This window comes from Eucalyptus grandis, chromosome 9 (assembly GCF_016545825.1).
Source record: "Eucalyptus grandis isolate ANBG69807.140 chromosome 9, ASM1654582v1, whole genome shotgun sequence".
NCBI lineage: Eukaryota > Viridiplantae > Streptophyta > Magnoliopsida > Myrtales > Myrtaceae > Eucalyptus > Eucalyptus grandis.
In genome coordinates this window covers 1429600-1446030 of record NC_052620.1, presented here as the reverse complement: position 1 = coordinate 1446030, position 16431 = coordinate 1429600, and the positions used below count along the sequence as shown (strand labels likewise).

At 38.0% G+C, this 16431-nt stretch overlaps 2 protein-coding genes across 3 annotated transcripts; both read right to left on the bottom strand.

The window, feature by feature from the left end:
• Positions 1 to 440: 440 nt before the first annotated feature.
• On the bottom strand, positions 441 to 2308 carry LOC104418029 (beta-galactosidase 10-like). Of its 2 annotated transcripts, none has more exons than XR_001981523.2 (4): positions 2149 to 2308; positions 1652 to 1747; positions 1438 to 1550; positions 441 to 1100 (listed from the first exon to the last, which is right to left on the bottom strand). XR_001981523.2 is itself a non-coding variant. In XM_039301916.1 (4 exons), the coding sequence occupies exons 1-4, from the start codon at positions 2205 to 2207 to the stop codon at positions 1091 to 1093; spliced, it is 267 nt and encodes an 88-aa protein (XP_039157850.1). In that variant the 5' UTR covers positions 2208 to 2308; the 3' UTR covers positions 441 to 1090. The 2 variants fall into 2 exon arrangements, 1 of the variants encoding a protein (XP_039157850.1); XM_039301916.1 differs by having other exon boundaries at positions 1652 to 1736.
• A 4021-nt stretch (positions 2309 to 6329) lies between these two features.
• LOC104418061 (beta-galactosidase 10) lies at positions 6330 to 14748 on the bottom strand. The gene is given in 20 exon segments (XM_039301915.1): positions 6330 to 6715; positions 6925 to 7267; positions 7473 to 7684; positions 7799 to 7877; positions 7879 to 7904; positions 8162 to 8269; positions 8622 to 8731; positions 9081 to 9190; positions 9616 to 9824; positions 10009 to 10170; positions 10730 to 10848; positions 10958 to 11045; positions 11552 to 11657; positions 12668 to 12756; positions 13033 to 13176; positions 13343 to 13435; positions 13558 to 13624; positions 13769 to 13881; positions 13983 to 14078; positions 14463 to 14748. Coding segments are annotated over 20 exon segments (2556 nt in total). The 5' UTR covers positions 14634 to 14748; the 3' UTR covers positions 6330 to 6604.
• Positions 14749 to 16431: the final 1683 nt, after the last annotated feature.

Below are 16431 nucleotides of genomic sequence, written 5' to 3'. Positions count from 1 at the left end.
AGACTCTTGGTGAATTTAGGCACACAAAACCTAAACGCATTTGCTTGCTATTGAAATTTGGCAGTCAAATATGCTATAAGAAATGCTCCGATTGCACAACCAAGCAATATTAGATGCAGGTTCTATCATGATTCAAGTAAAGCAGACATACCAAAGAAAGGCAGCTAAACCAAACCTAATGGAAATGGTATATTATGCGTTCATTAAGAAAGAATGGAAGAACTTCCAGAGAAGTTGAGTGTCACGCCATCAAAATTCTCCAGAACGCAGAGAAAGTGCTATCTGAAAGTATAGTAATCAACATAAGCATCCTGAAAAAAGAGATTACCATCCAGGCCAATTTTCAGTCCAAAGTTTGGGCTTTTTTGGAGAATTGGGAGTATATTGATCACAATAGAAGGCATTGCAAGTATCTATCTGCAGAGCACGAGAAACTCCAGTTAAAGATGAATGTTGATGAAACAAGTCTTTCTTTCACCATGCCCAAAAAACAGTGAATAAGGCTACTTCAAGTAGAAATTAGTCTCAATAATGTCCTCAAAATCAGAAAACATCAGAGAGCAGATGTCAGAAGTCTCCACATCAAAAGCAAAATATATAGTTATCATTTTCCTGCGTACAAATGCTACAATGCACAAATATCTACCCATGACACATTGTGGAAGAGGTAAAAAATGATGAAACTCTTGCGATATATTCAGGAGCATTGGGCTGTTGGCACATAACCCATGGAACAACAGTATTTTGAGAGACTGCCATCCTCGCAGCCCACATGACATGTGGCTTCGCCTCGCCGTATTATTGTACATTGTATCCATATTCATTTTCTACCTGCAGTGAGAGATGCATGTCTCACCCACTAGTTAGAGGCTGATCAGACTTATGAAGATAAAAAGAACCGCAATGTGAAAGTTTGAAAACAAGAAAGGACTCACAAATAACGTACTACCACCATCAAAACTTTGAAACTCTTGTCATTATCATTATACTTGTATGAAAATAACTTGCCTGGGCTAAGATGATAGGACCTCCTTGCAAAGCATAAAGCTTTTCCTTCTTCATCAGTTTCACTATGAACACACGAATTTCTTCATGTGATACTGAAAAAAACGAACAACAACATTGGACCCACGTCAGAAATACGAATTCTTAACTAACATTCATTTATAGGGCATCTTTTCAAGTTCCTCCAAAAAGCGTTTGTTGATATTCCAATTAACATGCCTTGAAGGGCACGTTATTAGTGCGGAAGACTGTCCCTGGGACAAAATGCAGCCAGATTGGCAGCCCTCTGTGTCAAGAAGTAGCATGTATACCACTCCAAAGCAATCATCACATTCTTCTATGAAGTAAGTATATCATAATGTGAGGAAATTCCATACTCAGTAGCTAGTTTCTATGACATTCTTATCATCCTATTATCAGGGAAGAACATACCCAAAGTTCCATTCAGCTGTGATAAAGGGGCCAATTCGGAGAATCATGTACATCCCTGCATTCTGCACTATCTTCACGAGCTTGACAAGATCATATCTATCTTCGAAGCAATACTACACTCCCCCAAAACAAATGAAAGCATTAATTACAAAAATCGCTACACCGGGAAAAACATCATAGCTTCTTAACGAAAATGAGAATGTGGAGCACTCACATTGCCTTGAGAAGGTTCATGACCATTCCGAAACACATACGATTCGATCGTATTTGCTCCGCCTTCTTTGGCCAGCCAAACCAGTCTGGGCCACATCTAAACGCATTCCAGATTATACACTTGAGCACAATCTTAATTAAGACTTGCAACATATCACCAACACAGCAGTGCCAACAGACGATGGCCCATGGATTTAACCAAAAACATGAACCCGCGTGCTGACATGCAGAAAAACCGATGAAACCAGAAGTTACAAAATCAAGAAACATGAAAACACACCCATGAGCAATCCATAAAACAAGCGCATTACGTGAGCTTCATTTTCGTGGAAGACAAGCAGCTGGGTCAATTAAAAGACAGAACATTTCATCCCCAAACAATCAAAAAAGGAGCATTGCAGAAAAAAAGTAGCTCTTTCGACCGTTATTTCTCTTTCTTTCATAGTTTTTTATTATTGTGGGTGGTCTCAGAACCAGAAAAGTTGATGAATTGCTCACCCCAGGAACGCTGCGAGGATAATGAATCGAAGCAGAGATGAAGAGCTTCCTCTGCCCATCGATGATGAGCGACTGACGTTCGTACGTCACGTTCGCTGCGAAACAGGACGTGAGAAATGAAAATAGGATGAGAGCCACAATGGTTGTTGCTGTCTCGAGAGAAAGCTTCATGTGGAAGCGAGAAGCAGAAGCAGAGCAAGCTGTAGCAGAGCAAGATGAAGCAGAAGGTGACGTGTCTTTTGTCAAGCAGATAGACCGTGATCGTCAGCTTGGACTCGTTTTTTACCTACTAAAAATTTGTTAATTTCATTGCCTAAATTCGATAGGCTTAAACATATAATAATTAATCAAAAAAGCTACCTACTGCAGTAATGCTAACGTTTATCTTTCTTGCTTCAACGTTGACAATTTCGAAAAACAATCTCACAAAACCTGAACAAAATTTACAAATCACCTCAATACTTGCCTGGAATCCATTTCTTTTTCCATCTCGATTTTGTAATGACTTTGATGAAATTATGACCGCTATCAATTAGTGACGGCTTTGTAATCTTTGATTTGGTTTGATTTATGATTCTCTCCTCTACTTGTTTACAAAGAGAATTCTCAAATCACAATAAAAATATATCAGAAATAAGAGATTTTCTCTCTTTCTTTTCATTTATTAGCCAAGTTCTTTCTATTCCCTCCAATTATTCTGCACGGAATATAGAGGAAGATAATCCGTTGTATCGACCTGGCACGGTGGCTGCACGTCTAGAATATTTTGTTCTTGTATTTCACCTTCTCCAATGTAGTATACTACAAATTTCTCCTCTCAAAATCATCTTTAGAAAGAGCCGATCTTGCTGCAGGATTTCCTCCCTTCGGAAACGAAATTCAAAGCATTGATATCGGGAAGGAGGAGACCGCCACATTCTCTGACAAAAGATTTGTCTGGACAGCAGCAGGCTTTTTGCTTTAGCAATTGACGGTTGTTTTTATCCAGTATCTGAAATTTCTGATGTGAAAACATTTGACTTATCCTCTTCAGTTTCCTTGGAAACGTTCAAGACGGTAGAAATAGAAAGCCCGCAGACATGTGAGATCTGACAGCAAATTGCAAAATTTTGTCTTTTGGACCGTCTCATCCCCTTTGCCAAAACATTGCTGGCAATGGCATGACCTCAAGACGCTTCTTTCATTATCCAACATCACCATGCTTATCCAAATTCTTGAATTGTAATTTGTGGATAAAGTTAATAAAGATGCGGCATTTTTTTTTTAACTCATGATGGGATACTCTATAATATCGAATTGAAATTATTACAGAATTTCTGGGCCAAATTTTGTGCACCTCAATTAGTACATCTCTCTTGGATCTTAAAGACACTCGCCTACGTCGGCTTGATGGATTATGGATTCTAGCTCCCAAAGTGCTCCGCAAGTGATCTTCTGATGAATCCAGAGATTAGCCATCTCCTTGTTAGTAAATTAGAATTTTCTAGCTTAGGATAGGTATCGGTACTTTGAGAAAGCAGTCTATTTACTCTTTGAGCGAAAAAATTCTATCTCGACACTTGCAAAATATTCAAATACATTAAAACTCTTTTCTAGCATCCGTCCCATAGTTATTATCATTATATAAAGAATTATGCCAAAATCTCCTAATCATGGATTATGAGATCACGATTCTAAAGCTCGCTATGTGCCACCCAGTCAACTCCATGTGAACGATCGTTATTCACATAGGAACGCTAGGAAACGCTAGGAAGAACGTTCTTATATCTCCTAATCATGGATTATGAGAAGGCTTTTCGCGCAACCATCGTTTTCGCCGGGGATTTTTTCCATGCAAGTTATCCTTTTGCAATTGCTACACCACACCTTAAAACAAAAACCAGCATTCTAATTTCCGAATAACGATAGTTTTACAGGATTGCGATGAATCATGCAAGTTACCCCCCGGGACTTCGAGGCGCGGCAGAGGAGGAGGCCAGAGGCATCAGGCCTCGGGTTCAAGACCGCGAGCGAGAGGCGCAATGGTGGTCGTTCGGGGCTTCGGTGGCGGAGGGGGAATGACACATTATGGAGGGGAAGTGAGAGTAGGAGGAGCAGAGGTCGAGACGATGGACATTCTGTTGCTTTCGCAGAGGGTTGAGCTTCGAAGGTCGGGGTTAGTCTGCAATGGCGGAGGAGGAGCAGAAGGAGGAAGAAGAATCTCAGGAGGAGGTTGATGGTTTTGGATTTCTTGCAGGCGAGAAAGAAAGAGAGCGGCATTTTTTCACCCTGAAATATCTTTCGGATTTTTTTTTTCATTTACTTTTTTTCTTTTACAGTAAATAAAAGTTAAAACGCAGAAAAGAAAATCTTTTAACAGAAATAATAGTAGAGCTGGTAACGGTTTATAACCAATTTTTTTTTTTTTTTTTTATAATCTCATTTTTTCAAGAGATGTCGGAACCCGACTGGCACGGTCCATCTTTCTAGCCTCTTTTCTATGCTCAACCACGTACATCAAGACAAGACACTTTTCGAAATCAAAGTGCAAGCTACAAGAGAACCATGTTAATTAGATAGAATGTCGTCAATATCTCCTAACCATATTTTAGGATGAAGACACTATCTAAGGGATCGTTAATATAAAAGAAAACAACTTTCAAACTCTGCTATTTTCGATCCATTGCTATTTTTAATCATTTATTAATTCTGGACACTACTACATTATCCTTTACAGATTTCACTCTCAATTTAAAATGATATATTTTACTTTTTTTTCTTTCTTTTTTAAATTTTATTAAAATACAAAACTACCTACATCCCTTTCAAGTAACTTTTCTCTCAATCGCTTCTTCTACAACCATTCCATTTTAAGGTCCTTCATGTTTGTTTGTGTCTAAACTTCTCCGCGAATTATTAACTTTATCCTAGTAATCGTGAATTTTTCAATTTTAATTTTTCATACAATTAATGACAATTTACTCAAATATTGAATATTGTGGTTGATGAATGCATTACACAATTTACTCATCTTTCATTGTATTCTTTTTGCAGTGCAGTCACTTTGGAAGACAATCTTGGAGAGAACCGAAATAACTTAGAAGTATCTATTAACGATGAAACTATGAGTGGAGAATAACAATCAATCATGCAACTAGAAAAAGTTACTCTCTTGAAAAAAAAATTAAATCAGACAATGGAAGTTTTTAATTATATCAATAAGAGATTCATTATATATTCAGTGCATTTGTATTTTGAGGATAATTTTTTTTTCATCAATGATTATAAGAGAATTCTGATGCATTTAAAATTGACCAAAAAAAAAAAAAAAAAGAGTTTGCAAATGGCTTGAATGGCTTATCTTATAATGCCATTACAATAGCCATAATTTATTGCCAATAACTAATTATATCACGTTATCAGAGCAAGGATGGTGTTATGTGTAATAATGTTTTAGGGAGCATTGTCTTTTGCATTTGCATATGCACCTAACTTTATCATTTTTTTTTTTTTTTTCTGAAAGTATCTTTTAAAACATTATGTAATTATGCATGAAAAAAAATTAAAGATTAGACTATTAGATTCAATTGATAAATGAAAGTAAAACAGTTAAAACATATAAACTATGACGTAATGATGCATATTAAAATTATAATTAAATGAAATGTCTACTAAAACGAAATATGTACTTAACTTTATCATTTGTTAATTTTTTTCTAAAAGTATCTTTTAAAACATCATGCAATCATGCATGAAAAATAATTCAAAATTGAGCTATTAGATTCACTAATAAAATAAAAGTAGAGCTACACCATAAAGACGCATATCGAATTTATAATTAAGTGAATTGTGTACTAAAACTGGAAGATGGATTTTTTACTCATAATTTTGCTTAGGTTTTTTTTTTTAAATAATAATTTTTGTGATATCTTGAATTTCGACCTTATCTCGATTAAATGAAATAAGTATTTCTCGATTAAATGAAATAAGTATTTCGTCGACGTACCTATAGTCGTTTACTTTGAAATGAGCCCCTCATGAGTTAACTCGATCTATCAGGTTATTATCTCATAATAATTCCACCACGATGTATCTCCAAGATTTTGTTTGCTAGGGTCTCATAATTTTAAGGGAAGAAGAAAGCCTCCCACTCGCAATTGGTACTTAAGATACCTTGATTCGAAGATTTGACACTATTTCGATAAGATCAATAGGCGTTTATGTCTCAGATCTCGCAATTATTCATTGATATGCACCATAGGTAAATTTCAGAGAGCACAGTTTGATGCCTTCTGATATAGTAAGGCCGACTGATATCACAAAGTAACATGTCTCACACTGCTTTTGCTGGAAAAAGGAGAAAGAGCCTAAAGCTAATGAATTAGAAGCCGAATAGCTACTTTCACAAAAAGGGAGGGAAAAAACAATCATGGAATGGAACCTCCGGCTTCTGATCTTCTCTCTACTAAGCTCAATATCATCTGCACACTGCTTCCACGGCTAGTTTCCTCGTCGAACCAGGACACAGGTTCTTACTAAAGTTCCCTTCAGTTAGCTCTATAGCACATTCATTTTTGTTTAAGCAAGCCTGCAGTGATGAAGCGTGTCAGGGAGGTTGCAATGCAATGAAAATGAATCAATTTCACTCTTAAGAAATGAATTTCTATAGCAGCTACAAGCCAGAATACGAAGTTAAATAAATAGAACATGGCGAAGACCTTCTGCAACAATTAAGACTGCGCGTCTTGAGTTTAGAAAATGTTCATCCTCATAAGAAGCCAATAGCACTGAACTGACCTTTTCAACCACAGATTTGGACAAGGGATCATGGCAGTCCCCCAAGCTGTAGGATCCACAAGATCCCACCGGATTCCCAAAGCTTGCAAAATTAACAGCAGATATGTGGGTAGAATCGGGGCATTTCAAGTGAGCTCTGGGTGCTTTATCCTGACTGCGATCGCCATTTAAGTCTGGCTTCCAAGATTCTAAGTCAATAGATGGGTAATCTTCTGCAACAGAGCTGCAGACAGTTGACATTTTACGCTTTGAGAAGGCGACTTTCGTTGGATCACCTCCTACCTCCTCCAAGATAACCAGAATGTTTCCAGATGGCTTGAACCAGGATCGTGGGACATGGTACCTGTTCGATGTAGCAGAAAAAACAATAGATTTAACACGACAAGAGACAAAAATTTCTCTCCTTATATTATCAAGTTTGAGAAAGTTGATCCACCAGGCATCATTTAAATTGTCATAGAGAACGTTATTCCAAATAATCTTTGGAAGAAGACTGGGCATTTGCAGTGTCACTTCATGTTCTAATTTTTAAAGTATGAGTTTTGTACCATCTCTGGCTAGGCTCTCCACATCCAGTGACGCATTTGTCGGGCTTGAAGGTGCCTCTGTAGTCGCACTCCTTGACACACGGGTCCTCAAAGGAGACTAACCTAGGCCAGTAAATTCCTATTGGCTGTCCGTTTAACCATGCTAGTCCTTTACCCATATGGATCATATCCAGCCCAACAGGTTCATTACCCGTTGGAGGGTCCACAATAGCCTGCAATATGTCAACTTAATTGTGACAGATGTTACATTTAACTAATAGCGCACTCTTCGGGCCAATGAAAACAAGACCATCGAATGCATTGGGCATTGTCCAAGCACCTTTTACCTTGTACCATGTGAGTGGCTGATTCTTTGGTGGTTCTGTTGTTGAAACCCAGTTTACACTCTTCTGACCATATGGCGCCCCCCAACTGTTCTCCCTCCAATCCAATCTGCCAAGGCAGCAAAGAACACGTATTTAACTATAAAGACTGAATACTTCAAAAAGAACATTGCTTACATTAATATCTCTTTTTTTCAATAGTTTCTTCTGTTGATAATTCAAGTTATTAGTAGGCTGTCTTAGCCCTTCTCCTAGGTTAGAGTTGACTAGATTCCCAACAGAATAGCTGCTCTATGCTGCAGGCAGAGATGGCATTTATAACCACACTGATGTTTAAGCATCATATGGCATGATGTTTAACAATACCTTGTAGGTCCACTTATATCCAGATATGTCCAGTATCCCCTTGTTCAATCCCTTAATCTTCACAGTAGTCAATCCAGCTGGCACCCATTCATAATGAGACCCTGCATTCTGAAATCATACCAAAAAATCAAACAAGGATAATGCGCAATTAATGAAAAGGCACTAAGGAAGGACCTTAAAAGCCAAATGTATATAAGATAGCTCCTGCTAACTTTTCCATTGTTATCAAGAACAGTTTCATCGTCATCAGACTCTCTTACATGTCCTGAACAATTTTACACTACAGAACTGCGCCCGGTAGCTGTCAAAGTTGGCCACCCTTCTAAAGTGCACTCCACTACTTTATTAAAGTTAGCCATTCTTTTGCTAAGCAAAAGATTTAATGACTAGGGGCAAAAAAGGAAGTTACTTTTTCATAAACCCATAAACCTTGGACCAGGAACATGGACATGGGACTCACTTGGATTCCAACTGTCAAGCTCAAAATAGCAATATCATTCTTTCCAGCCTTGAGAGAAATGGGAGCGGAGAAGTTGAAAGGTACATTCGTTCCATTTCCATAACCACTACCTGACAATTGACAGTGCAATAATCAAACATCAAAGTCTGAACTGCAACCATGCATTATGACCTGACGACTGAATGAAAGAAACTTTCTCCAACATCTATTATGACAAGAGCTCACCCTTAAAAACAATATGCCATTAAAAGCAGGGCATGGAAGGAAGAAAACATTACATGGTGAAAAATCCATACCCATTTAACTCTTGAAGGAAGATCAATTTGCACCACACATGGCATGAAAAACACATAGGCGAAATGGAGGCATAATTGAAAGCAGAATGCTAGGCTGCAAGTTGAATGATAAGTAGAAGAAGTTCCCCATAGAAAGAAATCTCAGAGGAGACACAACTCTAACCTTGAAGCATCTGATTCACAAAAGCATGGAGCCCATGACCCTTTGATTCAACCAAAAGGTAAGGTTGGCTTCCTCCCTTTAAGAAATCCTCATTTTCAGCGACATTTATACTGGAAATGCCAAACAAGAGCATTCATCAGAAGTTGCTCAATCAGGATCAGTCCATAATCCATATATGTAAGGGTGAAATTTTGAATTGAGAGTGCTTGTTTGTAATATAAATAAGTGTGCACTCACTAGTAAGCTAATTTAACTGTGAAGAAAGTGACGAATCCAAGAAGAGGCCAATTATCGATTAAATGCATGAAGAAGTGCAGAAGAATTAGAAAGGGAGAAAAGGAGGAATAGAAACACAGCGATATGATACAGATATATGCAGAAACAATGGACTCCTCGACTGTGAGGGTCGAACACTTTTTATGTATAGTTCCACTTCAATCTGGGACATGCATAACCATGTGTATATCTTTGGCAGGAAAAATAAATTAAGAAATGTGTCAGTGATTTTCTACAAGTGAATGGGAACAAGAACAACCTTGTTGTATACCAAAGGTAGTCTGTCGTATACTTTGTGGTGTTGATGTGATCTACAAAACTATTCAGACTGAAGTCTTCTTTTCCCCATAGTCCAGGTTTCTCAGTGAATATTTCCCATTCAAGAGCTTTTGGATCCTTATCCGATGATGAGGCAGATGGTATCAAAGATTCTGGTACCATATCCACCACGGAGCTCGGGGAGCGAACCTGTTCAAGTTATGCTGTTAATATGGAGGCCATTCTACAGAGGGCTTGTAACAGAATCGAAGGCATGCACACCGAAGAGAAAAAATGTGGGTCCAAACCCAACCTTTTGGCTAAGTATGTGATGCATAAAAACTCTTAAGGAAAAATGCTTATTAGAGAAAGGCAAAAGAGTTGAAAGTGCTACCTTTGCCGAGTTAAAGACTTCATTTTTGCAGTCAGGAAGAATGCTGACTGACCATGCAGGCAAATTATAAGACATGTTTCGGAACTGTACTGTCTTGTCTTCTTTATCGTCAGTGTTTGCCAGAAAGGCGACACAAAATTCTGAAGAAGCATAGACATCGGCCTACACAAATTTTGGTCAGGGAATGACAATTCAATAAGGTTAATTGGGATTGGGAAAAAAGGAATAGATTTAAATAAATAGTTGTGACATGAAAGCCGTATAATATGACAGAGGAATATAAACAGTAAGAATCAGAATATGCATCATTGCAACTACTAAGTCTGCCATTTTTCTCGATGGTCTATTTATAGTAGACATGACTAAAACTGTCGAGAGATCCTTTAAAAAGGAAATAAGCTTTTAACTGGAAATTATTCCAAGGTTGCCTATCAACTAAAATGAATGAACATGGTTTTGAATATTAATTCCTCATGATAATTTAGTATGATCCTATATTAATTCGCTTCTTTCACCAGGCTATTAACCAGGATTCCACGTGACAAGTGCAAAATAAAATTCGGAGATGATAGTCTGCAGAAAAGGAAGTAAACAGGTAATTACATTAAAGGGTGACACTATGTTGAGGTTAATATTTGATATAAGTCCAGTTAGCATCAGAACAGAAGTCATAACATTAAGAAGTGAAAAGAAAAAAAGAAAGAAAGAAAGAATCAGTCACCTCGGCTTTGGGACCTAATGACAGAGTAGTTGGCTCACTGTTCAACAGCGCATGCTCACACAACATTATAGATTTGTGAAGCTCCTTGAGATGTCCCCACTTTGGGAACCTTGGTAAACCTGAAAGCAAGCCAGTCAAATTAACAGCCAAAATATAGTCATCCTCTAGAAACATTCACGGTTGTCAAGTTTAAACATGTGCGTGTACATGCTAACAAATTATGCTTACCATATTCATCAATTGGTGCCTCATAGTCATAACTTGTGGTGATGAATGGCCCGCCATTAGTTCGACCGAAATTTGTTCCTCCGTGATACTAAAAGAGACAGAGCATAACATGGGTAATTAGAATATGTAAGGATGAGTCATTTATGAGGTTAATTACCAATCAAGCACTAGATAGAGGATAATATACACATCCAAATCTATCTGTGAATCAATTCAAACCACAGGTTTGACTTCCATCATTTCATTGATGATGGGTGATCTCCTTCAAGATATAAAAATATCCACAATGTTCTGGAAATGATAGAAAATTCAACTATTAGCACATCCACCCACTTTATTAATCGGTAGAAGAATGAGGGATTATTTTCTTTCTTCTGAAAAACTAAAACCACTATTATAAAATAGCATCAAGAGAGAAAAGAAATAGAAACATAGTTCTACTAGGGAAGACACGTCTTTGCAGAAAAGTTATGAATTGCAACCCTGACATCATATGTTCCAGTTCCTTTAACATAGGAAATTATATACAGGTAATGGACAGGTCGATTGGCCAGTGCATAGATAAGAGAATGATTCTAAAACAAGCAAGTTTACCATGTAATAATTGTGCACACAACCGCCTTTCTGGAAGAACCGCGCAACTGAAAATGCCACATCTTCTGAGGGCCGGTGTGGATCTCTTGCCCCAAAAGTCTTAAACCTGAAAAAGGAGAGGTCATCATAATTTATCAGGATCACATGATTCAAAAGGAACCTGAAATGCTAATTTAAGTCCAAAAGTTCTCGGCTCTCCAAAGCTACAATTCTCTGCAGCACAACTACAGCATGGCGCAGATGTTGTACAGCAACAGCAATTACCAAATGGACTCTATGTGAATAAGGCCATCATGGACCTGATATGCAAGTGGAGTGGAATATTTAAACACAAAATAAGGCTTGTCTTCATGACACTCTCTTGCAAACAACAATACATTTAAATACACTTTTGAGAAAAACAAATGAAATAACTCAAAGTTTCCTGACTAAATCATGTTCACCTGCCTATCCTAAACAAAAACATCAGAAATGACTCCCCCAGGAAAAGCATAACTACTCGAGTAATTCTTAAGATGGTCCCACAAAAATTCATTGGGTAAGAAACTCTATAGATTATCAAACCGGAGAGAAGGTACTCTCCGGAGAAGGTAATATTACAATTCAAATCTATAATACAACAGATGGACCTGTATGATACTAGGGATCACATGCACTGGGCCTAATGCACCAGGTGTATGTAATTTGTGCTTGTAACACAACAGATGCCCTAGTGAATCTGCCACCAAATCAGAATTTAACTCAACTAATAATGTAGCACAATACAGAATTCTTCATGAAGGTCCATAGTGACAACCAGCTTCTGAAAACAATACATTCTAAATACTCTTGAAAATTACTAAAATCATTGTGCAAGTTAAACTCTCTTCATTCCACATAGTCAATTTCAGATGCAGGTTCTATCATGATTCAAGTAAGGCAGGCATACCAAAGAAAGGCTGCTATAGCAAAAAAGAACCAAACCTAATGGAAATGGTGAAGCGTGTGTTAAGTAAGAAAGAATGGAAGAACTCAAATAGAAGTTAAGTGTCACACCATCAAAATTCTCCATAACACAGAGAAAGTGCTATCAGAAAGAATAGGAATCAACATAAGCATCCTGAAAAAAGAGATTACCATCCAGGCCAATTTTCAGTCCAAATTTTGGGCTTCTTTGGAGAATTGGGAGCATATTGATCACAATAGAAGTCATTGCAAGTATCTATCTGCAGAGCACAAGAAACTCCAGTTAAAGATGGATGTCGATAAAATTGGTCTTTCTTTCACCATGCCAAAAACACGGAATAAGGCTACTTCAAGTACAAATTAATCTCAATAATGCAACCCCACAAAATCAGAAAAAATCAGAGAGCAGATGTCAGAAGTATCCTCATCTAAAGCAAAATATATAGTTAGCATTTTCCTGCACACTAAAGCTACAGTGCACAAATATCTACCCATGACGCATTGTGGAAGAGGTAAATAATGATGGAAACCCTTACGATAAATTCAGGAGCATCGGGCTGCTTGCACATAACCCAAGGAACGCCAATATTTTGAGAGACTGCCATCTTAGCTGCCCACATGATATATGGCTTCGCCCCCTTGCCGTAATATGCTTCATTGTACCCATATTCATTTTCAACCTGCAGTGAGATATTCATGTTTCACCCACTAGTTAGAGACTGATCAGACTTATGAAGATAAAGAGAAGCGCAATGCAAAAGTTTTAAAACAAAAAAGACTTGACTCCAACCATCAAAACTTTGAAACTTTTGTCATTATCATTATACTCGTATGAAAGTAACCTGCCTGGGCTAAGATGATAGGACCCCCTTGTGAAGCAAAAAGCTTTTCCTTCTTCATCAGATTCACTATGTACGTCAAAAATTTCTTCATGTGATACTGAAAAAAAGAACTACACACATCAGAAATGTGCATTCTTAATCAACATTTCAGCTTATTGGCATAGAACATTTATTTCAAGTTCCTCCAAACTGGACTTGTTGATATTCCAATTAACATACCTTGAAGGGTGCATTATCAGTGCGGAAGACTGTCCCTGGGACATAATGGAGCCAGATCGGCACCCCTCTGTAACAAAGAGTAGCATATATAACCACTCCAAAGCAATCATCACATTCTTTTATGAAGTAAGATCATAATGTAAGGAAATCTCATACTCAGTAGCTTGTTTCTATGACATTCTTATGATCCTATTATCAGTGAAGAACATACCCATAGCTCCATTCAGCTGCAACAAAGGGGCCGATTCGGAGAAACATGTACATCCCCGCATTCTGGACTATCTTCACGAACTTGACAAGATCATATCTATCCTCGAAGTAATACTACAGTCTCCCAAAACAAATGGAGGCATTAATTACCAAAATCACTACGACAGGAAACTCGCCACAGCTTCTTAACAAAAACGAGAAGAAGTGGCACTCACATTGCCTTGAGAAGGTTCATGACCGTTCCAAAACACATACGATTCAATCATATTGGCTCCCCCTTCTTTGGCCGTCTTAACCAGTCCGGGCCACATCTATACACATTCCAGATTACCCACACGAGCACACTCTTAATTAAAACTCACAACACATCGCCGACACAACGGTGCCAACGGACGACAGCCCATGGATTCAACCATAAAAAAACATCAACCCGCATGTCGACATACAGTAAAACTGCCGAACCCAGAAATTACAAAATCAAGAAACACGAACCCACATACATGAGCAATTCATGAACCAAGCGTATTACATTAGCTTCATTTTCGTGGACTGGGTCATTGAAAAACCAGAACATTTCATCCGCCAAGCAATCAAAGAAGGAGCATTGCAGAAAAAAAGTAGCTCTTCCCACCGTCATTTCTCTTTCTTTCCCAGTGGGCAGTCTCAAAACCAAGCAAAGTCGATGAATCACTCACCCCAGGAACGCTGCGAGGATAATGAATCGAAGCGGAGATGAAGAGCTTCCTCTGCCCATCGATGATGAGCGACCGGTGGTCGTACGTCACGTTCGCCGCGAAACAGGGCGCGAGCAACGAAAGCAGGACGACAGCCACAATGGGCATCGTTCTAGAGAGAGAGAGCTCCATTTTCTCTCTCTTTTCAGCTGGGTTTATGATGTTGAGCTAGCGAAGGAGGGAGCAGTATATAAGCAGAGGCTCATGTGAGGAGCTGAAGCAGAGCAAGGTGGAGCAGAGCGTGACGTGTTTCTGGATAAAAACAAAAGGGATGAAAAACAAGGAAACAGAGGAAGATACGACCACTTTCCTTTGTCAAGCAGATAGACATGGACGGGGGATGAGACCGTGATCGTCAGCTTGGACTCGATTTTCTACTTACTTCAAATTCGTTGATTTCGTTTCGTAAATTCAGTAAGCTTGAACATATGGAAATTAATCAAATTAGCTTCCCAATGCAGCAATGCTGACGTTTTATCTTCCTTGATTGAATTTTGATAATTTCCATCTTAAGTTTTGCCGGATATTTCGATGGTCTGGAATCATTCAATGCCATTAATGAAAATAATGTTTGCAATCAATTCATAACAGCTCTCTTACCTTTGATTTGATTTATTTGATTTATTGATCTTCTCCTGTATTTGCCCATAAAAAGAATATCCAAATCACTATAACAAAATTCAAAAAATAAGGTATCTTCTCTTTTCTTTTTATTCATTAGCCGAGTTGTTCCTATTTTCTTTATTTATTTGGTACGGAGTATAAAGAAATATCTCTTATATCATGAATAGGGTATCTCTTAGACATTTTATTCTTATAAATTTCTCCTCTCTAAAATCATTTTTTTAAAGAAAAGCAGATCTTGCTGCAGAATTTCCTCCCTTCGGAAATGAAATTTATGAGGAAAGCATTAAAATCGGGCGTGAGTAGACCGCTAAATTCTCTGACAGAAGATAGTCAGCAGAGCTACAGGCCTTCCGCCTAGCAATTGACAGTTGTTATCCAGCATCTATCTGTTGTAATAAACTTTGACTTGTCATTTTCTTTTGTTTTCTCTGGAAACCTTTAGGCCAATAGAAGTAGAAAGACCCGCAGATCCGCGAAATCTGGCGGTAAATTGCAATCTTTGTCTTTTGGACCGTCCCATCTGCCTCGCCAAACCATTTGCTGGCAATGGCATGACTCAACGCGCTTCTTCAGTATCCAACGCCACCATGCTTATCCCAATTCTTGAATTGGTAATTACTAATTTGTGGATAAAATTTATGAAGATGTAGCGTTTTTAACTATGATGAGACATTCTACGATATCAAATTGGAATGATTATAGGGCTCTCAACCCCGATTAGTACACCGCCTTTGGATCTTAAAAACACACTCACCTACATCGGCCCTAATGGATTCTAGATGCTGGCTCTCAAAGTGCTCCACAAGGGTTGGACTCAAGACTATAGAAAAAAATGAGAAAGCGTTCTTATCGTTTAAGCCAACTTCTCTAGAATTATCTATTTTAGGGAAGGTATCGATATTTTAAGAGGTGGTCTATATACTATTTCAATGAAAAGAATTTGTGTCAACACTTGCAAATATACCGAAACATTTTCTACATTTATCCCGTTATTGTTGTATAGAGAATAATGCTGAAGTCTAATCATTATAGATCATGAGATCATGATTCTAAAGCTCATTATGATGCTACCTTGCCAACTCCATGGGAATGATCGCTATTCATGTTGGAATGCTACAAAGATTGCACCGACATTGTTATCTCTCCAGTCAAAAGTTTCGTGAAGAGTATAAAACTCAGGCGACCACGCTTAGAGGGGGTAAATTTTATTGATCGATGTCCTTTCTCCTTTTGACTTATTAAAAAATGTAATAAAGTTTGGCCATCTGTAATCGGGGGACAAGCAAAAGGGGAAGATGTCTAG